Raw genomic sequence first — 25840 nt, 5'->3', positions numbered from 1 at the left:
TCTCGGAGAGCCTGGCAAGGTACCGAGAGTATCTCACCTGCATGGCAGAGCCTGGCAAACTACCCGTGAGGTACTCGATATGCCAAACACAGTAACAACAAGTCTCATGATGGAGACCTTACTGGGCCTGTTCGAGCAAATCAATGAACAACGGGAAGACCGTGACCATGTGACCATGATCAAATATAGTAAAAAGTGTGGTTTGTTAGCAGTCCTGATTTGCAACCTAAATTAATATATATGTTGTACACATTTGATCACACAAATGTGTCTCTTGCCACCTCTATTCGCAGTTTTATTCCACTGCCTTTACATACTTGGGCAGTCACAGAATCTATTTGAAATAGTTTATTGTGGAAAATGAAGCTTGTTTTTTATAAATTGTTTTATTTATTATTTTGGGGGGCATACTGGGATGTATGGGCTAGAGCGATAGAACAGCGGTAAGGCGTTTGCTTTGCGCGCAGCCAGCCCGGCTGAGCGGCATTTGATTCCTCTGCCCTTCTCAGAGAGCCCAGCAAGCTGCCGAGAGTATCTCGCCCGCAGGGCCAAGCCTGGCAAGCTCCCCGTGACGTATTCAATATGCCAAATACAGTAACAACAAGTCTCAAAAATGGAGACGTTACTGGTACCACTCAAGCAAATCGATGAACAAGGGGAGGTCAGTGACAGTGACTGGGATGTATATGTTATAAATATCTTCTTATAAAAAAATATGGAGATAATATTGGGAAGGCACAAGAGTGGCTAAGGTGTTTGGTCATTATTTTATAGACATTGGGAAGCCATTGAAAATATTTATTTTGTTTGTTTTGGCGCCACAACGAACAGTGCTCAGAACTTCTTTCTGGCTATGTACCCAGGAATAAAACCTACATTGTCTGCATGCTGTATTACCTTTCTGACCCAAAGTTTTTAAATGATTTGATTATGTGATCATTGTGGTAGTATATTTTTTATTAGAGTAAACTTTTATTGTTCTGCTTGTCATTCCCCCATATCCATTCTATGAACAACCCTTTAGTTCTACTTGCAGAATTTATCTTGCTGATTCAGTATTGGCTGACAGGCTCCACTGCCACGAGGCTCACCAAGCCATGGTCACCTCTTAACAATGCTGCCATGGACAGTTCTTTTTATTTTATTTTATTTTTATAAGGTGTTCACAGTAATTCATTACATTTAATATTCAAATACCAATCCCACCACCATGCACCTTCCCACCATCATAAGAGGAAAGTGTGTGAAGATTGTTGAATTTCATCCTGGAGCCATTAAGCCCTTGTATAAGAGAATAGAAACATGTTAAACCCAAATAAATGTGTGCTACTTTTATATGTCAGTGGGGTACAGCATGAGAGCATTTGCAGCCCTAGTGCTCCAGGAATTCTGAAATTCAGAATCCGGTTATAGAGAATATGGGATATAGGCCAAACTAAACTCATGGGTAAGGCCTATGTTGATGAGATTTTATGGTGCTGGCGGTTTGTGGATGTGACTGCCAAGCTACTGGAAAATTTAGGAGCTGAGGGGAGGAGACCTAGTCCCACTCCGAGCATGCTTGGAGATTTCAGTCATGGTCCTACATACCTGTGTTTTTTTGCAGATTCCCTTGTGAGTGAGGCTCATCCGAGCCTGTGGAGAACAGCCTTGAGCATCCATGGCCAGTTCTTTAGGGGTTTATGGCTTCCACACATGTCCTGGCAATATATTCTGTAATTCAGAATAATAGCCTTTTTAAAGTGCAGATAAAAACTGTCCTTGTCTTGGTTTAAACCCTTCACTGTCATTCAACACATTTGGAGTAGAATCCAAACTCCTTGCAGAATTCCTTGGAGTAAAATCTAAAATCCAAATGAGGACCCCAGGTAACTGCTGCTTATCTCTGAACTCTGGTTTCTCTTTCTCCTCTATCTTGCTGTCCCCTCCCTTGTTCTTCTCTTGCCTCTATTTCCTTCTCTGCATTTTCTGATTACCTAAGCTCCTTCTCACCAGTAAGATTTAACACAAAGTATTATGTCTAATAGAGAGGGAAGAGTGAGCTAGAGAGTACTGAGCGTGGCTGAGCTCTAAGGAACCTAGAAGTCCCTAGATTTGGGGCAGAGGGGAAGGAATAGTTCTAGAGGTTCTAAATTTAAATGCTTTGGGGGCTATAGATAGCAATTGGAATGTGAGCTTATCCCAAATTTTCCATTTTCAAGAGTTGTTGCTGCATCTTTTGTGGTTCATTATTTCATAGCTTGCAATAAAGATGTTCTGCAGCTCCAAGAAAAAAAGAGAAAGAGTTGTTGCTGCAAAGCAATCAAGAACAATGGGCCCAGAGAGATGAAAAGGGAAAGAAACACATTCGCTGCTCAGATGATATGGCTGTGGCTAGTTATTGGGCCTCTTAGAATTTCAAGTCCCTAACTAAAATATAATTCAATACTTTATGATGAAGGTTCTAAAAATTGCACTGTAGATTATCAAAGTGTGGAACCTGCATTGGCAGGCCTGTATTTAAGAACATTAATTTGGTTCTGTATTTTAAAGTTGCAGTTATTTTTTTCTCTTTGCAAATTAGTGTACCTGGTTTAAAAAGACAAATGTGCCTCAGCTGATATTGAAAATTGGTTGTTCCCTGTCCTAGTTTCTTCTCCTCTGAGGCTATCACTTTCAACTCTGAATTGTTTCTTCCAGGATTTATATCAATCATTTAATATAATGTGCTTTTCTACAACTTTTTGTTAAAATGTAAGCTTATTTCATTAAAGAACTGTGATTGACAAAGATATTGATAGTTGAGTTTTGAGCATGTAATGTTTCAACGTCAATCCCATCACCAGCGCCAACTTTCCTCTCCAGTGTCCCCAGGTTCCATCCGTCCCCACCTGCCACCTTGACAGGCACATTGCAGGGTCTGGTCGTTACAGTTTAGATCTCATATTTCAGTGTAGTTGAGTCTGTGATTTGGATCACAGCCATGTCACTCCCCACATCACCAGGACAGCTGAAATCAAGTGGGGAAGGAAGAAGGTGAGAAAGGGAGTAAAAGGGGGGGGGGGGGGGCAGGAGTTGAGGTTAGAAAATTCGTACAAAATTTAAACATGTTTTTCAACTTTAGATGGTATTTAGACATCAGATTTAGGCATTTTCAAATATTCTGCTTCGAGAGATTAGAATTTTATTTCGTTATTCTTTTAAACCCAAACCTATACCTACCCACGCATTCCTCTCCTCTTGTTTTATATTCTTCCCCCCAGTTCATCAGTGTTACAAGTTTATATCTTTGACTATTGACATCTGGGTTGCATAGTGTAATATGCGCATGATAATTTGCGCATGATAATTTAGATAGTGATTCAATTTTCCTGTACAAATTTATTATTTTCTGCAGTCAATATTTGTCTCTTTTTTTTTTTTAGCATTAGGCAGGGAGGAGGGGACTGTACCCACCTTTTTTCATTCTTAGACTGAAAACATGAACATGCCTTCTTTTTTTTTTAATTTTATTGAATCACTGTGAAATAGTTACAAGCTTTCATGTTCGGGTTACAATCACACAATGGTGAAACACCCATCCCTCCACCAGTGCATATTCCCCACCACCAGTATCACTGGTATAACCCCTCTTTCCCACCCCCGCCCCCTCCACCTCCACCTCCATGGCAGACGATATTCCTCATAGGCCCGCTCAAGCAAATCAATGAACAATGGGAGGACAGTGCTACAGTGCTGTCTCTCTCTACTTTTGGGCAATATGGTTTGCAATGCAGATATTGAGAAGTTATCATATTTGGTCCATTATCTATTTTCAGCACACATCTCCCATCCTGACTGATTCCTCCAGACATCATTTTCTTAGTGATCCCTTCTCTATTCAGCTGTCTTCTCCCCTCCACTCATGAGGTAGGCTTCCAGCTATGGAGCAGTCTTTCTGGCCCTTGTATCTACTGTCCTTGGGTGTCAGCCTCATGTTATGTTATTTTATACTCCACAAATGAGTGCAGTCCTTCTATATCTGTCCCTCTCTTTCTGACTCATTTCTCTTAGCATGATACTTTCCATGTTTACCCATTTGTAAGCAAATTTCATGACTTCATCTCTCCTAACAGCTGCATAGTATTCCATTGTGTAGCTGTACCAGTGTCTTTAGAACATTCTGTCTCAAGATTTTCAAATCTAATATCTGTGCTGTAAATTTAGGCCCACCCCCAACCCCTACCCCTTTCCTTTTTTAGAAAATCCTCTTTTACCTCCTCTGTCTTCTTCTTCTGATTTGTACTATTGGCTTTGTTTGTTTGTTTGGGGACATATCCAGTGGTACTCAGAGTTTACTACTGGCACTGCACCCAAGGATCACTCCTGGCAGTGCCTGAAGGACCACTGGGGATGCCAAGCATAGAACCCTGGTTGGTCATGTGCAAAACAAGCACCCTACTTGCTGTACTGTTGCTCCAGCCCCAGGGTCTTTATTCTTGAATGGGTTGAAAGACTGGGAAGAAACTTTCCAGTCTCTTAGCTTCCTGTGTTCTTGCATTCTGAGGGTCTCTGGAGAAAGGATGTGTTTCTGTTTGTTTGTTTGTTTGTTTGTTTGTTTGTTTTTCTCACTGTTTAACTTAAAAGACTTCCATCTACTTCATGGTCAATCGGGATGTGGATGGGATGCTGAAAAGCAAAAGTATTATTTGTAAAGCCCTATCAATAACAGTACTGGAAGCCACAGTGCCAAAGGTTATCTAAAAAATGCCCGTCATAGTGGCAGGCAGGTGGGTAGAAGGGAAATGGGGGACAGTTAGGAGGGGGGTATGTTGGAGGGAGTGGGTCCTGGTGAAGGCATTGGTGTTGAAACATTGTATCCCTGAAAACCAATCATGAATAAGTTTGTAATCCATGGGGACTAAATAAAATCTAGGGTGATGGGAATATTTCCTCTTCTGCTCCTATTATCAGTGTGGAAACTTCCCTCTCCCTTGGTTGAATCTGAAGCCCCTCAGTCTAAAGTCCCTCTGGTTCATTTTTCAGCTTTTCTAAGTAAATATATTTTCTGTTTTCCAGGATTAGGAGACTCCCTAACTTCTTAGCTTGGATCTAGGCCTTTAGATATGGGGATTGACAAGCTTATTTATTTATTTATTTATTTATTATTTTGTAAAGGACTAGAGAGCAAAGATTTCAGAGTTTGCAGACCACTATCATGGTTTCTATTATATATTTTATTCTCTTCCTCTTCCTTTATAAAAAATAGCTCTTTAAAGTGTTTTTCTTTTTAAATCCTAAAGTGGCACATAGTTCAAAACACAGGCTTCGTTGAAGATTGTTTTAGACGCTTTCAACCATCTTTATTTCAGGCTCAATCTGCACCCCGGCCTTGAGAAGTCTTTGAAGCCTCCAACTTCTGATCTTTCGGGGCTTTGTGACAAAACGGAGTGTTTTCTTCTAGGTGCTCCTCCCCACAATACTGGAAAACTTCAACCAGGCTCCACCCTCACCCCACAGATCCTTAGATTTCTGCTCTGTTCTCATAGAGTTGCCGGGAAAGCAACTCCTAGTACATATTCTTTCCATTTTAAAGCATCAGTGTTGCTTCTTTGCTTTGTTTGTTTTGCCTGTTTTTTAAAACTACAATTTGGCCACCCCCCCCCCCCCCCCAGTTTACTGGGGTTTTTGGAGATAAAAACATGTATTTAATCTACTAAATTTAACCAGAAGCAACCCCCAACCCCCCACCCTACCCTCAATCCAATTTGGTTGGTTTTTATTTTTACTGCTTTCTTTGATAGTTCTTGGTTAGTTTGCATTTGTTCTCCACGTGCTCGCTTGCTCTGCCAGATGTTTGAAGATGTCCTTGGGGAGAGAAATGAAGGGGTTCTGAAATGCTCACAGTAGTTCAGCGTGTGAGAGCTCAGAGAGCCTCAGATGTTTCTAACCACCAGCCTCTCATGATAGAAATTGTTTCACCCTTATTTGCGTAAAGCATCAGGAGCATTTTTAAATGTTTGTAATAAAGCTTGTGGCTTATTGTTTAAAGTTGAATTTAAGGTAGTTAATCAAAGCTTTTGGTGGGCTGCTCCTGACAGCAGGGAGAACCCGGTAAGTGATCCCCAAGAGCTGATCAAAGGGAGTTGTGGAGCAGTTTTTCCTACGTTTGTGTTTTGGTCCTTTAATCTGGTAGTGTTTCCAATTCCATTCCGAATACAGTAATGTGCACCCTCCCCACCCACACCCCCCAGGCTTCCTGGCAGCCTCTGGCACTGTCCTTGCCAAATGGCCCCTGTTCAGGCAGAAGGTTGCCTTCGCTCTCACGCCTGTGGAAGGTGGGAACAATGGCAATTGTCAGAAGATGGACAGCTTTCAAGGATCTCATTCATGCTGTCATTTGCATTCCTAGTAACCAGGTGAACATTGAAGATCACAAAAGTAATATTTACTAAAACATAAAGTTCATTTCTGTCTAGGCTCCCCTTTCTTGGCCAGCGAAGATGGTGTGCTTGGAGGAGTGATTGTTCTCCGGTCTTGCAGATGTTCTGAGGAGCCTGACTCCACCCAGAATAAGCATACCCTTTTAGGTAAGTTGGGAAAAATATATATATACATATATATGGGTATGTATATATATATATATATATATATATACACAAAAAAATGTGTGTGTTTCTTTATCTTTGCTATTTTTTTTTTAAGACATGGAGAGATTTATGTCCCAAGTTAACCAGTTTAAGTACTTTAAGTTATGGAGGGCTAGAATTTTTTAAAAAATTAATTATTTATATGTTTTCTAGTCTAATTATTTAGATTTCTATCATCTTTATGTTACTCTATGCACATAAGGATATAGAGGATATTTCTGAGTACTGCATGCTTGGAGCATATTTTTTCAAATGGGCTTAGAACTAGAGACCTTTTTACTGAAACTCACTATTAAGAACATTGCCCTGTACTTATCTCTTCCTTGGTTTGTTTCATGAAGACTTTGAGGTCACCTATGCCAATATATGCAGTAACACAGAACAAAACTTCTGCCTGTGCAGCCTGCCCAAGAGGGATCGACAGCCATGATAAAGACCAGGTCTAGATGTCCACCCTGGCTCTGTTGCTTATTAGGTATTACATCTTCACACTGTGCTTTGACTGTTCTATGCCGGTTCCCTCATCTATATAGTAATGATGTCTACCTGACCCTTCTCACAAATCGAGGGAAGGAGCAGTCAGTGAACAGTCTGCAGTTTGTAGAACCAGATCCATGGGTTTGTGTCTCTCTTGATACACCAATGGAGATGAGGTCTAGTCAGTCCCATTTGCCTCACACTGAGTTTGCAGGGCAGCCTCTGTACACAGGATGCCTTTCCCACTTTTTTCATCCAGGACTTGTAGTACTGTCTTCCCGTTGTTCATCGATTTGCTTGAGCAGGCACCAGTAACGTCTCCATTGTGAAACTTGCTGTTACTGTTTCTGGCATATCTAATATGCCACGGGGAGCTTGCCAGGCTCTGCCGTCCAGGTGGGATACTCTCAGTAGCTTGCCCGGCTCTCCGAGAGGGGTGGAGGAATCGAACCCCCGGCTGACCCTGTGCAAGACAAAATCCCTGCCTGCTGTACTATTGCTCCAGCCCAGGAAGATTTTTTTTTCGTATGTTTGGTTATTTTTTGGGCCACACACGATGATGATCAGGAGCTATTTCCAATCTGTTTCTGGGGAATTGCTCCTGGCAGTGCTTACTAGTAGAACCATGTGGTATGGGGGATTAAACCCAGGTCTTTGACATGCAGTGATTGCACTCAAACCCCTAGAGCTAACTCCCCCATCCCTGAAAGAATCATTTTTTTAAAAAATCTGCATAAATGTGCCACATAAGCTAACAGGGACCTTGGTATAATTTTTAATGGAGCTTTGTAATTGAAGTGTGCATATCTTCAGAAAAATATAAGTTGTAACTGAGATTTCTTCAGACTTATTAAAAACTGAACTAATCCATGTAACCTGTGCCCAATAAAAATTATAATTTTACCATAGCCCCACAAAATAAAAATAAACAAGGGAAGAGGGAAGGGTGCACTAGGATGACTAAAATAAAAAAAGATAATGTGTTAGTAAATATGTGGAGAAATCAAAACCCTCATATCCTGCTGGTGCAGATCACTTTGAAAAATATCTGGCAGTTTCTCAAGATTTGCCATATACTTGCCTTGTAGATGGCTGACCCAAGTTCGACCCCCAGCACTATGACAGAGTCCCCAGAGCCACACCAGGAATGATCCCTGAGCGCAGAGTCAGAGTAAGCCTGAGCACAAGCAGGTGTCACCCAAAAAGACAAAAACAAGATTTGTTACTTTGTCATATTAACCAATAATTCCATTTCTATCTACATTCCCAAAGAGAACTGACAGAATCTACACATACACCACAAAAAAGAACCCTGATACAATGACATTTACAGAATTATTCATAATAATTCAAAAGAGGAAACCACCCAAACACTGATAATGAAGATAAAAGAATGATAGCATATTTACACAACAGAATGTCATTTTGTTCATTTGGTCATAAAAAGGAAATCCTGGTACCTAATAAAACATGGATGAACTTTGCAGACATGCTTAGTGAAGATGGCAGATGCATAAGGGTCATTATTATATAACTGCGGTTACATAAAATATCCAAAATAGAAAAATCCAGGAACAAAAATCAGTTTGGCTGTTAGGGGTTGAGACAATTTAGAAGTAACTATAATTGAGTACTTGTTCTGATAAATCATCCTGTAAATATATTATGCTCCTGGGAATGCAACTTTGTGACTTCACTTATATAGTTTGGCATAACGACTATATACCACAGGATATACCACGGGCATCTGGTGTTGAAGATAGGGTTGGGACCAAAAAGATAGCACAGGAGCTTGCCTTGCATGCAGTCAACCCCATTCAATTCCCAGAATCACATATTGTCCCTCAGCACCACCAGGAGTGATCCCTACGTCTGGAGCCAGAAATAAACCTTGAGCATAGGAGGGTGTGACCCCAAACCCAAAACAAAACAAAAATGTATTTTAAGGTATGTGAAATATACCCCTCCCTCCCCCACCCCATGCAGTATATAAAAGCTGTGTTTTACAAAGGAGAGCATTCATGCAAAGCACCAGAGACTAAAACAAATGTCCAAACAGTACTGTAAACCCACCCCAGTACTACAGGGAGAATCTCCGTGTCTCATCCTTCACTTAAAAAAGGCTGTAGGGTTTGGAGAGGTATAACAGAGGGAAAGATGTGCCTTGCACAAAGCCAACCAAGGTTTTATCCCTGGCATTCAAACCAGCCACGCGTGATCCCTGTAGAGCCAGGAGTAAGCTCAGAGATGGTGACTGCATGGAATTTAAATATTATAGGGTATTTAGGGTCTGCTACAGAGTTCTGTCACAGAATATCCAAGGATACAGTGTCACCTCGGATATAATTACCAGGGCAGGATTACTTATAATCAGGTCTCACACATACCCTATGGCCTCCAGGAGGCTAAGCATATGCGAGGAAATTTATAGAACCGGAAATGCCTGTTCAGTGGAACTGTAGCACAGATATCTTTTTTCTCTTTTTTAGTATTTCTGTGTTTCCTGGGGCTGGAGTGATAGCATAGGGGCAGGGCATTTGCCTTGCACACGGCCGAGCCGGGTTTGATTCCTCCGCCCCTCTCGGAGAGCCCAGCAAGTTACCGAGAGTATCTCGCCCACACAGCAAAGCCTGGCAAGCTACCCGTGACATATTCAATATGCCAAACACAGTAACAAAAAGTCTCACAATGGAGACATTACTGGCCCACTCGAGCAAATCAGTGAACAATGGGAGGACAGTGCTACAGTGCTACCATAACCCCAAAAGCCCCTTTGTAAGTTGTCCCACTCTTTACTAGCCTCCAGAGTTGACTACTGTACTGTCTTAGGACACGATGATTAGATTTACTTGGTTTCATATTTTGTTTAGAGAAATCCGTAAAACAGATCCTCTTTGAATCAGCGTTCAGCCTATTAGATTCATTCATTCTCCCTGGAGCAGTTGTCTATTGAATTCTATTGCTGTGTAATATTCTTTTTTTTTTTTAATAGAATCACTGTGGGAAAAGTTACAAAGCTTTCAGGTTTAAGTCTCGGCCATGCAATCATCAAACACATTTCCCTTCACCAGTACTTATTTTTCATCACCAAGAACCCCAATAAACCCCACCTCCCAATCCTCCCAATGCCTGTGAGGCAGATGAAGTCTAGTTAACACTCTACTTTGATAACATTCATTGTTTCAACAAAAGATGCACCTGCTGTGTAATATTCTTATACTGAATACTTATTCAAGATTGTATAGCTATATGGTTATATATAATTAACATTATATAATGACTTATATGTGTATATCTATGTGCATACACAAAAGAAATTCCTCAACTACTTTGGATTCCCTATTGTATGTGTATCTTTGTTTGTATCTATATATTTCTATGTATCTATATATATAGACACACACAAACAGTAGGCATCATAGAAGCTGAGGTAGTTCCTTTGTGTATGTTTTACTTGATATGTTACATAGTTAAATACCAATAGTTTTCAGGCCATTATTTGTAAACTGGAGCAATAGCACAGCGGGTAGGGTGTTCGCCTTACACACGGCCAACATGGCCGACCCGAGTTCGAGTCCTCCACCCCTCTCGGAGAGCCCGGCAAGCTACCGAGAGTATTCGATATGCCAGACACAGTAACAACAAAGTCTCCAATGGAGACGTTACTGGGCCCGCTTGAGCAAATCGACGATCAATGGGAGGGCCTTTGTAAACTGATCCTAATCTTTCTCTCAAGAATAAAAAAGGCAATTTGTTAATTTATGAAATAAGTAAAATCTGGTTTGTTGAACAGAACTAGAAAGATTTATATTTGTAAAATATAGCTACTGAAATCCAGTGAACATAAAGGATAGTATCAGAAAAAGGGGAAAAAAATACCTTTGCTCTGTAGAATGTCTATTTCTTGATTAATAATGTGTGACTACTTAGAAGGAAATAAAGAAGATAGCTCAGATTATTCTCCTTTACTAGCCCTCCTTTTGCTCCTAAATTTATTTGGAAATTTACTCTCACTTAAAATTTTGTTTATTTATTTTTGTTTTTTGGGCCACACTTGGTGGTATTCGGGGCTTACTCCTAGCTTTGTGCTCAGGGATCACTCTTGATGATACCCAGGGGACCAAATGGGGTGCCAGGAATTGAGCCAGGATTGGCTGTATAAAAGGCAAGTGTCCTACCTACTGTACTATTGCTGCAGCTCCTAAAAATATTTTACATTTCTTCCAAGTTTAACCATTATTTCTGGATGCATCCTATTTTCATAATTTCTGCCAACCTTTTCTCATCCCTTTAACTGTGAAAGTTTAAGGAAGTCTTCATATTCTTTTCCTTTTCTCTTCATCAGAGTTGCGACTTCACCCACTAGCACTAAAACAGGTTCTTAGAGTTATTATCATGGTAACTGACATTTGCATTCTTTCCTGTAATTATATTTGTCTTATATGCTTTTCACTTAATCACTTAATCACTTAATCCCCGTTATTCATCGATTTATTCGAGCGGGTGCCAGTAACGTCTCCATTCATCCCGGTTGCGTGCTAGCGTAGCCCAATGGTATCTGTTCGTTTTAGGAACATGTAGAGCCTCAAACCGATCATTTAGGGTCTTGACGAAGAAGTCTGACCATCTTATAGGTGGGCGTCCACGTGATCTTTTGATGTCTCGTGGAATCCAATCAGTAATGGCTCTAGTCCAGCGGTTGTCTGTAAACCTCATTACATGTCCAGCCCATCTGATTTTTGATGTCTTGGCAAATGAGACAGCGTCTCTGATTCTTGAGCGTTGACGAAGATCAGAACTCCGGATTCTATCTCTCATTTGAGTGAATCGTGATATTCCAAGCATAGTTCTTTCGATTCCTCTTTGAGAGACCCGAATAGTGTTCTCATCCTGTTTTCGTAGGGTCCAGGTCTCTGAGGCATATGTTAATGCAGGAAGAATAGTGAAATCAAAGAGATGTGCTCGTAGTTGGAGGTTCTTTGTCCTTTTAGTTATTTCTTCAATGCTCTTGAAGGCATTCCAAGCCGCTCTCTTCCTCCTGCGTAACTCAGGTGCCAGGTCATTCATCATGTTGATTTCTCGACCTAAGTATATATAACTGTTGCATTCGGAGATGGTGGTTCCGTTGAGAGCGAATGGAGCGTCAGGAACAAGGCTGTTTCTCATAAACATTGTCTTTGTAAGATTCAGCTGTAGTCCAACCTTTCCACACTCACGGTCAAAGTCCGCAAGCATTTGTGCCGCTTGGCTGATGTTTGGTGTTATTAGAACGATGTCATCAGCAAAGCGGAGGTGGTGTAGTTGCCGACCATCTATCTTCACTCCCATGTTTTCCCATTCTAGTCGTCGCATGATGTTCTCGAGGGTGGCACTGAAGAGTTTTGGTGAAATGGTATCACCCTGCCGAACCCCTCTCTTGATATGGATGATTACTTCTTTGTAGAATGGTGAGATCTTGGTAGTGAATCCGCAATAGAGCTCACGAAGGATCCTGATGTATTGAGTTTGTACGCCCTGATTGGCTAGGGCTTCCATGACCGCTTCCGTCTCAACAGAATCAAAGGCCTTCTTTAAATCAATGAACGTTAGACAGAGCGGCATCTTGAACTCCCGAGATACCTCAATGAGCTTGGTTATTGTGTGGATATGGTCGATGGTACTGAATCCTTTTCGGAATCCAGCTTGTTCACATGGTTGTCCTTCATCTAGTGTTCTGCTAATCCTATTCAGGATGACTCGAGTGAATAGTTTGTAGATGACAGACAATAGGCAGATTGGGCGATAGTTGCCAATGTCGTGGATGTCTCCTTTCTTGTATAGTAGTACAGTCTTGCTGGTTTTCCATTGGGATGGAACCTTGCATTCAGACAGGTAGCGTGTGAAGAGTCGAGCTAATGTATTGATGAGTACTGATGGTAAGTTCTTCAGGTGTTCAGGTCTGATCTTGTCTGGGCCAGGTGCTTTTTGTTTCTTTACCGACGAGATGGCATGTTGGATTTCGGAAGGGAGAACATTGGGAACGACATATCCATCATGTGGTATGTGGTATGTGGGCAAGTGGATGTGGCTATTAAAGAGATCTGAGTAGAATTCATGAATAATCTTCTCCATTGCCCTTCTGGAAGATGTGATAGATCCATCATGATGTCGGAGGGCAGTCATCTTGGTTTTGTAGTTGGTGAAGGACAGGCGGGCATTACGAATGTTTTTCCCAGCTTCTGCTGCATCTACCAGTACTGCTGCTCTCCTGTTTTTGAGGTCATCCTTGATGGCTTTTCTGCACTGTTTTGCCAGTTCGGACGTTTGCTTGTGGTTGCCTGAGGCACGTGCCACGCCACGTTGGCGAATAAGTTCAAGAGTGTTCGAAGAAAGACGGTTTTTTGTGGTTATCTCTCTCTTGGCATTCCTTGCACAATCATGGAGGTGCTGAATCATTCGATCGTATTCCTCATCAATGTTGTCAATGACGGCATCTTCCCATGTTGCTGCAACAGAGCCAAAGAGTTCCCAGTTGGTGGTTGTTCTGGGAGTCTTCTTCTTAAACCTTGCATTCTTTTCTCCTCGTTCTGTGAGGTAGAATTTTGCACGAAGAAGACGGTGGTCTGATCCCGTTTGGAATTTTGGGACAACAGCAACATCGGTTAGGCAAAACCGCCGATTGAATATGATGTGGTCTATTTCATTGTGGAACCGTCCATCGGGTAATAAATGGATCTCATTTCCCTTATATGCTTTTATTAGAGATTAATTTTAAACAGTAGCAATTACTATGGTTTTGTCACTATTACCTACTACAGATCTTATTAGTGGAAAATAGACTCATAAGAAGGGAAGCTTTGTAATAAATATCAAGCCCAAATGTATCAAATGCTCTATTGGCTACTCCAAATAGACTACAACATAATTTAATTCATGTTTGAACCATGACTTCTCATGCTTTTGTAATAATCTCATGAGTATCACTTAATAAACTCATAGCTCTTTGATATTTAGTAAAACCTAATAATCAGGAATGTTCCAAAGTCTTACAGCTGAAAAAAAAAAGCTCAAATTAGACACAGACTAATCTGGTATATATTTTCTTCCCCCAAGTGATAGTCAACACAGTTTAAAACACCAGCCTTTTCTAGGTCCACTCTTGTGTGAAAAGCCAGTGTTTTCATTATACAACAAATGTCATTTCAGTCAAATCCTGTTACCACTTGACAGATTTTCTGGAATAACGTTACTGAGATTCGAACCAAATATTTCAGTTTCAAGACTTCTGGTAGGTTCATTTCAGCATGGGATGTTGACTTGATTATAAGCATATCAGTGCCTGCCCTTGGGTTACTGATTCGTGGTTAGACTAGAGAATTTCTGATATGGAGGAGCTCTTGAAGTCTCTTGTGTGACTTTGTGGTGTTTTTTTGTCCATAAATTGTGAAGGTATCGGGTGGTATTTCTCAACTGTGGGCATCTATGGGTCCCCAGGATATTCCAGAGCCTAAATGGGGGTGGGAGTGGGTGGGGAAGAGAAGGTATGGAATGAGACCAACCAATAGGACTCAGTGCCCACAGGAAGGAAATGAGGTAGCAAGAGGGGAAGGGTTGAGAAATACTAATGTAGAGCATGTCTTCTCTCTGCTTGAGACTCTCTTGATGGTTAGGAATGATAGAGTGATACTGTATGACTTCAGAGTTTCGCTCACAAAAGGCATTATTATTCCTCCTTGTCAGGTCACTCACTCTGGGGAGACCAGCACTAAAGCAGCACTATGGGAAAACCCGACTGGCAAAAACCTGGGATGTCCTTCCAGAAGCCAGGGAGGCATATATATATATATATATATATATATATATATATATATATACATATATATATATACATATATATATATACACACACACACACACACACACAATCAAAATTAAGAAAAACCCTATAATTTTACGTTATAATGTTTCTAGAGCCCGGTGTCATTCATCATTTTTAGCATTCAGAACTTGGATTTTTAATGCACTGTCACAGCTAAAAACTTATGAAAATGGCTGATTCTAGTTTGAGGCAGCGAAAGTACAAGAAGTAGCTAGCATACTTTGTTATACTTGGAAAAGCAAGAAAGCACCCAAAAGCTAATGATGGGGTCATGTCAGAAAAGCCCCAAATTCTGCTTGAAAGGCTCCAGGCTGGTCAAACATGATACAGTTTGTGGTCAAAAGAAAAATGACTGTGACTGATCCCCACTTTCAATTTTTCAGTGAGAGCATACTCTCTCTCTCTCCCTCTCCCTCTCCCTCCCCCTCCCCCTTTTCTCTCCCCCTTTCTTCCTTTCTCTTTCTCCCTCTCCTTTTCCCTTCCCCTCCCTTTCTCTCTCCCCCCCCTCTCAGCCCCCCTTCCTCTCCTCTCCCTCACACTTACTCTCTCTGCTGCTCCCCTCAGTCATTTCCTAGAAATCAGTTGGGGTCTACTTCACTTGCTGGGAGGTGCCCTCCTCCATCAGATCTCAGCACATAGTCTCAGTGTGGCTTCTCACTAGTCCTTCTCTTCCATTCATCCACCTCAACTTTTTCTCAGCACTCCACGTTGCTTGGTTTTCTTCCAAAGGATCGTGTTTTTTTTCTCAATAACTTTCACATGTTGTTAACCTGCTCTTGGAATGCCCTGGGCCAATAAATTCTTTCTTTATGACACAGATCAGATAGGGATCTTTTTGGAATCTTCTGGGATCCCTTTCTCTAGGTGATTTGTTACTTCCTAATGCCCTTTCTTGCAAGATGCCATTGACAATCTTATAACTTTCACTGTGACACCTTCTAGACTTGCACTTAAGTGTCTGCCTGTAATCCAGCACTTCTTAATCTTCGATTGCCTTGAGCAGGCCCCAGTAACGTCTCCTTCATCCTAGCCCTGAGATTATATTCAAGGCTCTTTAGGAGAATGAGACCCATCATTGTTACTGGTATTTGGCATATTGGGTACGCCACAGGGAGTTTGCCAGACTCTACTGTGTGGGCAGGCTACATTCGGTAGCCTGTCAGTTTGTCCAAAGTAGGAATGAGATAATAAGATGTCATAATAAGATGTCTTGGCCGCTGATGGGATTACACGGCGCCAGGGGGCCAGTTGGTGGGTGTGACCCCCACCTACTGGAATTTGGAGGATCTGGGTGGAGGATGCTCGGCCCAAATCCGAGTAGGCTTGGAGATCTCGGCCCCGGAACCCGTGTGACTTTGTCCCTCTGCCAGTACCTTCATGTGTGTGGAGAGTGGTCTCAGCATAGTGGTGGCTGGTCCTGGAGGTCTTTGGCTGCCGGAGCTCTGGTCGGGGCAGGGAGGAAAGCTCAACCCGCTCCCCTCCAAGGGGCCCCGGCGGCGAGGACAGTCAGGCGCGGGGGGGGGGGGGGGGGGGGCAGGAGACTGCACTGTTCTCTTCTGGGAGCTGGTTTTTATAGTCTCTGAGTCTTCTTAATGTTTTTAAATTCCCCCCCCCCCCCATCCCTTCTCTGCCCTGCCTTTTTGTTGTGGTGATGACTTGGGAACACAGCTTTGTTTGTTGGTGGCAGATGGGAGGGTTCACATACTCTGTTGCAATGCTTGCACATCCTTGACTGTGGTCAGTTGGAGATGCACACTTTGGGTTTTTGTTTTGTTGGATTTTGTTTTTGTTTTGATTTTGTTTGGGGGGTAAAATCAGTAATACTTACTCCTGTCATTGCACTCAGGAATTACTCCTGGAAGTGCTTGGAGGACCATATGGAATGCCAGGGATTAAATCTTTGTTGGTTGCATGCAAAGCAAGATCCTTACCTGCTCTACAGATCTAAGAGATTGCATTTTGTTGTGCTTTTAGGATAACACTTAACATGTTGGGCAGTGCCAGGTTTTGTCTATAAGGAACTGCGCTACTACTAAGTCCATCCTTAAAAACTCTAAGTTAACATGTCCTAGCCTATTTTTTTTTCTGAACCCAATCACAGGTATTTGACGTGGAGGATTGAAATATCTGTCTAGTTATTAGATGATTCCACTGCCTCTGAAAATCCTCCCACCCACCAGATTGTGAATCAGCTGAGGACAAGGACTCTGTCATATCCAACTTTATACCCACTCTCCAGTGGGGGTTCCCAGTAATTAATGTGAAAATGCATTAGGTACTAAGTGGAACTTCCCCACTGATTCTTTAGCAGAAAGTTTAGAAGAATGTGACCACCTTTTCAGAATATTCCTAAATGCTCTTTAAAAAAGCAACAATATGGGTTGGAAATATTGGATAATGGCAAGTGCCCAGGAGTAAGGCCACCTGAACACAGTTTAAATGGGTCACAGAAAATAGCATGTGGACCAGAGAAATAGTACAACCAATTAGATACTCGCCGTGTGCACTTCTGACCTTCTGACCTGGGTTTTGTTCTTGGCAACATATACCCTGTGCACTACCAGCAGTGATTCCTGAGCTAACCAAAAATAAATAAGTAAATAACAGAAATAAAAGAACAGTTTGGCTGTGAATGAGTCTGTAACTCCCATCCCTTTATTTCCCCTTCCTCCAGAGCATGAGATGCCTGTAAAACCCAGCTTGCAAATCACTACTTTCACATAAAGCAAATGGTTGTCTCTGGAATGAAACAGCTCAAAGGAATTAATGTTCTCTCTGCTTTTAGAGGGAAAAATGTTATTTTTACCTGCTAAGGTATAATGGCTTTTGCTTTCAGGGCCTCTACAGAAGTGCTTTATTGTGATTGTAACTTTGTAAGCAAAGGTACATCAAGTCTTTCAGTAAAAACAAATGAAATCTTTTCCATTTTAAGCTTGTGGTTTCAAACAGGCGATTAGTATATATGCAAATTTGAGCCATAAGCAGTCAGCCTCACATTTTGGGTACATATCTTCTCATATAGCTTGCCCTCACTTTGGCCTTGTCAAACACAGGATTCCTGCCTCACAATATGAGGAAGCAGTGAACAAGGGGGATCAATGAGAAACAGACTCCATATATTTGAGGGAAACCTTAAGTCATTCAGAAGGGAAGCACGAAGCGCTTAGGAGTACAAAAGACTGTTTGGTCTCAAGCCTTTGTACTTAAGCCTATGTTGGAACTACTTACTTCATGGTAAGTAGCACTGAGGCCCACAGTTTATTCAAAGCCTGCTCATCTGATGAGCATTCATGGATAATTGTTATTTTCTCATTAAGTTGCCTTCACTGTACTCAGGATAACTCAGGTTCTTTGTGATCAAGGAATATATATATTCATGATGCTCTTAATTATGTTTTGTGCATGAGAGTACCTCCAATTGTTAGGCACCCCTTTTTCTCCATTTAAAAATGCTTATTATAAAATATTTTGCATTGAAAAATAAGAATGCAGTAAAATTGTAATTATGAAATGAGCATCTGTGTACCTTCCACGATTTTTATTTTCTTTTTTTAAAATTTAATTACTGTGAAATACAGTTACAAAGCTTTCATGTTGGAGTTTCAGTCATATAATGATCAAAACCCATCCCTCCACCAGTGCACATTCTCCACCACCAATGTCCCAGTAACCCCCCACCCCCACCCCATCACACCTTCCCCCTGTCTCTCTGACAGAAAATTTCCCTCTTACTCTCTCTCTACTTTTGGGCATTATGGTTTGCAATACAGATACTGAGAGGCTATCATGCTTGGTCTTTTGTCTACTTTTAGTACATCTCCCATCCCAAGCGATCCCTCCAACCATCATTGACTTAGTGATCCCTTCTCTATCCCAGCTGCCTTCTCCTTCAGCTCTTGAGGCAGGCTTCCAATTGTGTCGCAGTCTTACTGGCCCTTGCCTCTACAGTCCTTGGGTGTTAGTTTCATATTATTTTATAGTCCACAAAGGAGTGCACATATTCTATGTCTGTCCCTCTCTTTCTGGTTCATTTCATTTAGCATGATACTCTCCATTTCTATCCACTTATAAGAAAATTTCATGACCTCAACTTTCCTAACAGCTGCATAGAATTCCATTGTGTAGATGTACCAAATTTTCTTTAACCAGTTGTCTGTTCTGGGGCACTTGAGTCGTTTCCAGATTCTGGCTATTGTGAACAGCGCTGCAGTGAACATACAGATGCAGATGTCATTTCTACTGTGCCTTTTTGCACCCTCAGGATATATTCCCAGAAGTGGCATTGTTTCTGTTCATTTTTCTCCCCATTTTTTGGTTGGGTTGGAGGTTTTTTCTTGTACAGTTCTCCTAATGTCTGGTATATCCTGGATATTAACCCCTGTCTGATGGGTTTTGGGTAAATAATTTTTCCTATTCCATGGGTTCTCTATGTTTTTTTGGACCTGCCACTATTATACATAAAAAATTGCTCATTACCCAAATCTTTAAAGCCTCCATGTGCCCTGATCTAAACTCCATAAAAAATGGCATATAATGTAATTTTTTTCAGCAAGAATTTTTAGTTTCTTATATGATTGCTTGAAAGGATAATGAATTTTTTTTAAATTAGTCACTTTAGACTTATCTTTATTCAATCAAACTGCTCTTAGGTTGCTAATTAGATCTTAAATGTGATGGAATTACCCCTTCTTCCAGTATCCACTCCCTTTCTTCTAAGAGCAGGCTAAGTTCTTTGTTAAATAGTCTTGACACAGGCTAAGTTCTTTGTTAAATAGTCTTGATACTGTTACCAAAACATGCAATCACTTAAAAATTTTTAAAAATTAAAGAATCGGTGCTTTCTGAGACCATTAAAATATTAATAGGTAAGTTAAGTACTGTAAGTTAAAATTCAAAATGGTCTTTTGGTTTTACTAGTATTAAGAAATATTGGCAAGCCATGTATAAACATATGCACTTCAAAGTTCCCCCATTCTTTGGATCCCAGCAGTATCATTTATTTCTATTTCTTGACATGTGTCACCATGAGCACTTGTGATGAGGCATTCTGCTGGGCTCACTTCCTAAAAATAATCCTCAAACAGAAGGCAAACTCACTACTAGGCTGGTGGTAGGATATTTTCCTCTGGTTCATATGGAAGTTGTCTAATGTTAATACTGCTCTTAAAATGTTTTAAGTTTGTTCATAAAGGGTTTCAGTGTCATGATTTGGAGCTTATTTCTTTAGTGGAATCACTGTATCACTGTCATCCCATTGTTCATTGATTTCCTCGAGCAGGTGCCACTAAAGTCTCCATTTGTCCTAGCCCTGAGATTTTATCAAGTGCCACATTGGAGGCTCTTTTAGGGTCAGGGGGATGAGACCCATCATTGTTACTGGGTTTTGGCATATTGAATACACCATGGGGAGCTTGCTAGACTCTGCTGTGCAGGCAGGATACTCTCTGTCGCCTGCCCGGTTTTCCGAGAACAAGAACTAGACAATAAAGGTTGCACAGCCGCAAATGTGGCCGCACGCTTCTGGGATCTTGGTTTTATAGTCTCTGGTCTTGGCTGTTGATGGGATTACACAATGTCAGAGGCAGTTGGTGGGTATAACACCTATCTACTGGAAGATGGGGGATCTGGGTAGAGGAGGCCCAGTCCCAATCCCAAGCAGGCTTGGAGATCTCAGCCCCAGGTCCCGCATACCTGGGTTCCTCTGCTGGTTCCTGTGTGAGGATCATCTGAACATGTGAGAGTGGTCTTAGCATGGCTGTTGCTGGATTAAAGAGGTCTTCAGCTTCCGGGGCTCTGCTCGGGGCGGAGAGGGAAACTCAACCTGCCCCCTCCAACGGGTTCCAGTGAGTACAGCTAGGCACGGGGACAGAAGATTCTGCGTTGTTAGTGGGATAGTGAACAGCAGTGATTTAGGATTGTTGCATCTACACTATAGTCCTGATGGCATTTTGTTTTTTGCTTTAAGGATTAGGTGAAAGGAAGCAAAGGAAGCAGTCTTGGATATAACATGAATAAGGCAAAAGGAATATCTAGTCCTTTGAGCAACAAAGTTGTTAATTGATTAATGATGAAACATTAATCAGTTTAGTCTGATTTGTTTCTTGAACAACAAAGTTGCATTAATCAATGTGTTGAACTCGTGCTCCAAGATACATATTTCTGCATTTTTAAAACACAGAATTGTTGATTACAAGTGGTTCTAATCTTTATGACAGAAATGTTTTTCCCTTAAATATCACTAATCCACAGTCAAAGATTATAAATAGATTCTTTCTTAATTTTCTTCTCTATCATAAGAAGCATAGCTCTAGCTATATTTTAACTATGTGGTATGTTACAGGGGGGCAATACAGATTTCCATTTGAAATAAATAAAATATATTTTAAGTTAGGGAGCTAGTAGAGGGTTGGTCAGGCAGTCTTGCCTTGGTTAAATCCCCACACCACATGTATGGGGATATTTAGCATTTCTGGGGTGAGCCAGATAAACCCTAGCACCACAGTCCCAAATAGTATCTCACACTCTGAGCAGTTACATCCTTGCCCAAGGAGCACAGCATTCTCCAGCCGCACAGTGAATCACTACCTTGGCTGGCCATGCAGTGTCAGGAATGGCTCCAGGGCCCCCTGCGGCACCACTTGGGAGGCCAGAAAAAAAAAAAGCTTGTATTTATGACTAGAATTGTCATGATTATGTAATTCTGATTATTGTCGCTCCAAAACTCTCAGGAAACATTTTAACATATTTTACAGGCAATTTTCATCTGCCTGAAGGGTAATAGAGATCACCCTAGCATGAAATAAATCCTAAAAAAATATTTGCTGAATGAATGAAATCATGTTTCAATAAAACTTGTTTTACTGAATGCTTTTCTGTTCGGCAGAGAACTGCCAAACCCCAGCCAGTTTCCGGCAGTTTCTAATACAATAAAATGATAAAACAGAAAGAGAACTGAAATGTCCTTCAGGGCTTGTATTACTAACTGAACCACATCCTCTGTCTTCCTCTTCAGTCAGCATCCTTCTCTAGCTTTGAACAAATTGGAGTGAGTTTTGGTAGGAGAGAATAATTATTTTCTTGGCTACATATAACTAGGGTTCTATTGAACTCTAGTCCCATTGCTCCCAAGACATTTCAGTGGTGAAAGTTTTTCAGGGAAGCCAGCCAACTCAGAGCTACTTCATGGCCATAATGGGATATGCATTATATGAATGAATCTTAAGAATTTCATGGCAGAACAGTAAAAGCATCCTCTTATGAAACCCCCACTGGATTATAAAGAACTAAACAGTTTGAGGTGGGGGTGGAATTTCAAGATAAGAGGAGACGGTTCTATTTATGGTTCTTCATTCTTCCCATTTTAAAAATAAATTATCCTTATTTAATAAGGAATAACTTAAACACTGTGCAGAATGTCCTAGGGTAAACCATTTGACCTAAGGCTAAGGAGTGGCAGCTGACTTGGCAACTGCCCAGCTTTGGACGGTTCTGATTTTAGAGATCTGTTTTCCTTGTAAGAAAGTCTGGGATGTGAAGCCAGGCAGAGAGGTTTTAAATGGGTGTGGGAGCCAGTGCAGCTGGGTGTTGTTAAAGACAATTGAGGAACAACATTAAAGAAAAACGGGCTGGGGGTGCAGAAGGGTTCCTTTTTGGTCAGAAAAGAGAATCCCTTTGGATAAAAAAAAAAAGTAGTTTGCAACATGTTACGGACACTTTGACTTGATTTAAACAGGATAGCATCAATCACATTGAAAAAGAAAGTGTCCTGGAGGAATCTCAAGGGGTACCAAGCACCCAAAAGGAGAGAGAGAACAAAAGGGAATGCCCTACCACAGAGGCAGTGTGGGATGGGAGGTTGAGGGGTGGGAGGGATATTGGGATTGGTGATGATGGAGAATGGGCACTGGTGGAGGGATGGGTATAAGTCTACAACTGTATCTCATGGTGTTTCACTAATAAAAATTAAAAAAAAAATAGCTTGAAGCTCTAACATTGAACTAGTGAGCATGGGGATTTGCATGTTACGAGAGATAAGAGCTTTGCACAGTTGTTGAGTCTGCCTCATATAATGAGGGATACTAAACCTGAAACACTCCAGGACATTTTTACCTGCAGGGAAGCTTTAAATATAGACTTTCCGGAAGATTGGACTCAAAGATTGTGTATCTGTCTGCTCTGAATGTCTTTATAGTGCCATTAACCTGTCACTCTCAAGGAGCCATGGGTAGATCACCCCCAGGTAACCCAGGCTCTGGCACTAGAATAGGATCAGCCGCTGACTGTATTTCATTTCACATTTGTGTGTTGCATTGTTATGAAGTCCTTAGGCGGGGAAGAATTCTGCTGGGTCCCTGTGTCCATCTTTCACACATTAAAGCATTCAGGAATTTGTTTTCGGTGTTCTTGAAATTTTCTGAGGGAATCCTTTTCTCAGTTTCTTCACAACCCCCTCGACTTTAATTTTCTAAAAGAAAACAGAAATTTTTCAAATCAGTAATTGATTTTTAAATAGTGAATGGCTATGACCCAAGGAATGTGGTCATTAGTGAGGGACCAGGAGCTTCTCTGTAGACTGTGCTTTCACAGACTCAGATATCACACCTTAGGGCACTCTTTTACCTTGAATGGAATAATTTTTAAAATACTGTTTAAACTTTAATTTTTATTGTAGGAAACAGTTATTGATACAGTTCCTGAAATTATGAAATAAATTCTAGGCTTATCAATATCACTGATGTTAAGTAACGCTACTCTTTTGCTGAAGTTTTATTATTTCTTTAGATATTATATTTGAGTAAATCTTGTATTATCTTTAGTGGGTTTTAATTATAAATAAGGACTTAAAATGTTTCAAAGGCTATTTTCTTTTGTGGAATAAACTATCCTTGAGAAAAATATCTTCTATTAGGTAAAAAAAAAAGCTGGTTCTAGAATTTTGACTTCTAATAAGTATGAATTTTTAATATTGTGTTGTGTTGCTGGAGTGATAGCACAGTGGGTAAGGCGTTTGCCTTGTATGCAGCCTACCCGGGTTCGATTCCTCTGTCCCTCTCGGAGAGCCCAGCAAGCTGCCAAGACTATCTTGCCCGCACGGCAAAGCCTGGCAAGCTACCCATGACGTGTTCGATATTCCAGAAACAGTAACAACAGGTCTCACAATGGAGATGTTACTGGTGCCCGCTTGAGCAACTCGATGAACAATGGGAGGACAGTGCTACAGACAGTGCTAAAGTTGCTCTTTGTACAAATAAAATTTTACCACAAATATTTGTACCCAGTATAAATTTAAGTATGCATTTATTCATGCCCTTTCATAAATATTGATTTTTAGGTAGGTAATTGACATGGAACAGTTTGGGAACATTTGATCACTTCAATTAAACAGTCTCATGAAAGACAGTGAAAATATATGGTATATTTCATTATAGTAGATCAGATTTCATTAGTTCAAAATGTCATAATCTAAACAAAAATAATTCTTCATCGATAATTTAGGCTAACAAAGCCATTGAGATTCCAAAGGGCACTTAAAAAGTAGAAAATATATGAAACAGGGCCAAATTTATAATGTATAGAAAGAATATCTGGTAAAGAAAATGTTTTACATTAAGTGCCCTTCGTAAGCCTGCAGAATAACAACTGCTGTTGCTGATTCCAGAAAGATACCATGTACTTGCAGACAGGTTTATTCATGGTCTCCTTTCATTTTCTTTCACAAAAGTAATAGCGCCATATTTATATATCATTTTTTGCTATGACTTGTTTTTAGAAAAACTGTACATCTTGCATATTAATGTGTTTTCAAACTGTAGCATATAACATTAATGAGGTTTGAAGTCAATTCACTGAGTCACAAGCAGAATCTTTTTAATGTATTAGAGAATATAAAGAATCCAAGAAAATAATGTGATGGAGTAAAAGGGCATGATTTCATTACATTTTATTTGTTAAGAATAAATGATAGGGGGGCTGGAGTCATAGTACAGCAGGTAGGGCATTTGCCTTGCAAGCCGCCGACCCAGGTTCGATTCCCAGCATCCTGTATGGTCCCCTGAGCACTGCCAGTAGGGATTCCTGAATGCAAAGCCAGGAGTAACCCCTGAGCATCACCAGGTGTGACCCGAAAAGCAAAATAAATAAATAAATAAATAAGACTATATAATAGGGCCTGGAGCGATAGCACAACAGGTAGGGTGTTTGCCTTGCACACAGCTGACCTGGGTTCCATTCCCAGCATCCCATATGGTCCCCTGAGCACCACCAGGAGTAATTCCTGAGTGCAGAGCCAGAAGTAACCCCTGTGCATCGCCGGGTGTGATACAAAAAGCAAAAAAAAAAAAAAAGACAGAATAAATGATAAAATTTTTGCTCTTTTGTATGTGGATGTGTGTTATATGGTTAAAAAAAATTGAAAAATACTTAGTGTTGCTGATTATACATCACCCATGTATAAGCCCAGGTTGGCCTTTTCTAGTTGTTTGGTTTTTGGATTATGCCTGCTTACAGGCTGCCTTGCATGTTGTTCAGGGGGTCCTTGTGGTGCCAGGAACTGAACCTGCACCTCCAGCATGCAAAACACATGCTCTAATCCTCTGAGATATTTTCCTGGCTCTCTTCTTTGTTTTTAATTCCAGACCCATTGAATAGAGTTCATTGTTTTGCAGTAGACAAACTGTTCCTATTTTGTTGTTGTTGTTGTTTGTATTTTTTAATTATAAAATGATCTCAGTAAATATCTTTTTAAAGACATTATGTCATACACAGAATCATATCTGTAGAATAAATACCATGAAATAGAATTGACAGGTCCAAAGGTATGTCATATTGACGATTACATTCAGTCCTCATCTGTGGATTCTGTTTCTGTTTTCTTGCTTGATGAAATTTATTTGTAATC

The 25840-nt window shown here is 40.8% G+C and overlaps 1 protein-coding gene across 3 annotated transcripts in view; it reads left to right on the top strand.

The window, feature by feature from the left end:
• Nucleotides 1-25840, top strand: part of TASP1 (taspase 1) — a 326252-nt gene that overhangs the window by 256833 nt on the left and 43579 nt on the right. For 2 of the 3 annotated variants that reach the window (XR_008793468.1, XM_056121835.1), the window contains exon 12: nucleotides 6438-6548. Coding sequence is in view for 2 of the 3 variants with exons in the window: in XM_056121835.1 (XP_055977810.1) it covers nucleotides 6438-6548 (111 nt within the window). In the remaining variant the exon portion in view is untranslated. Of the gene's footprint in view, nucleotides 1-6422; nucleotides 6549-25840 lie in introns of all 3 variants that reach the window. The other variant, XM_056121834.1, reaches the window with a different exon arrangement.

The sequence above is a fragment of the Sorex fumeus genome, unplaced genomic scaffold (genome assembly GCF_029834395.1).
Source record: "Sorex fumeus unplaced genomic scaffold, SorFum_2.1 ptg000044l, whole genome shotgun sequence".
Classification (NCBI taxonomy): Eukaryota; Metazoa; Chordata; class Mammalia; order Eulipotyphla; family Soricidae; genus Sorex; species Sorex fumeus.
Note: the sequence above shows the minus strand (reverse complement) of the source record. Positions and strands in the feature narration are given on the sequence as shown.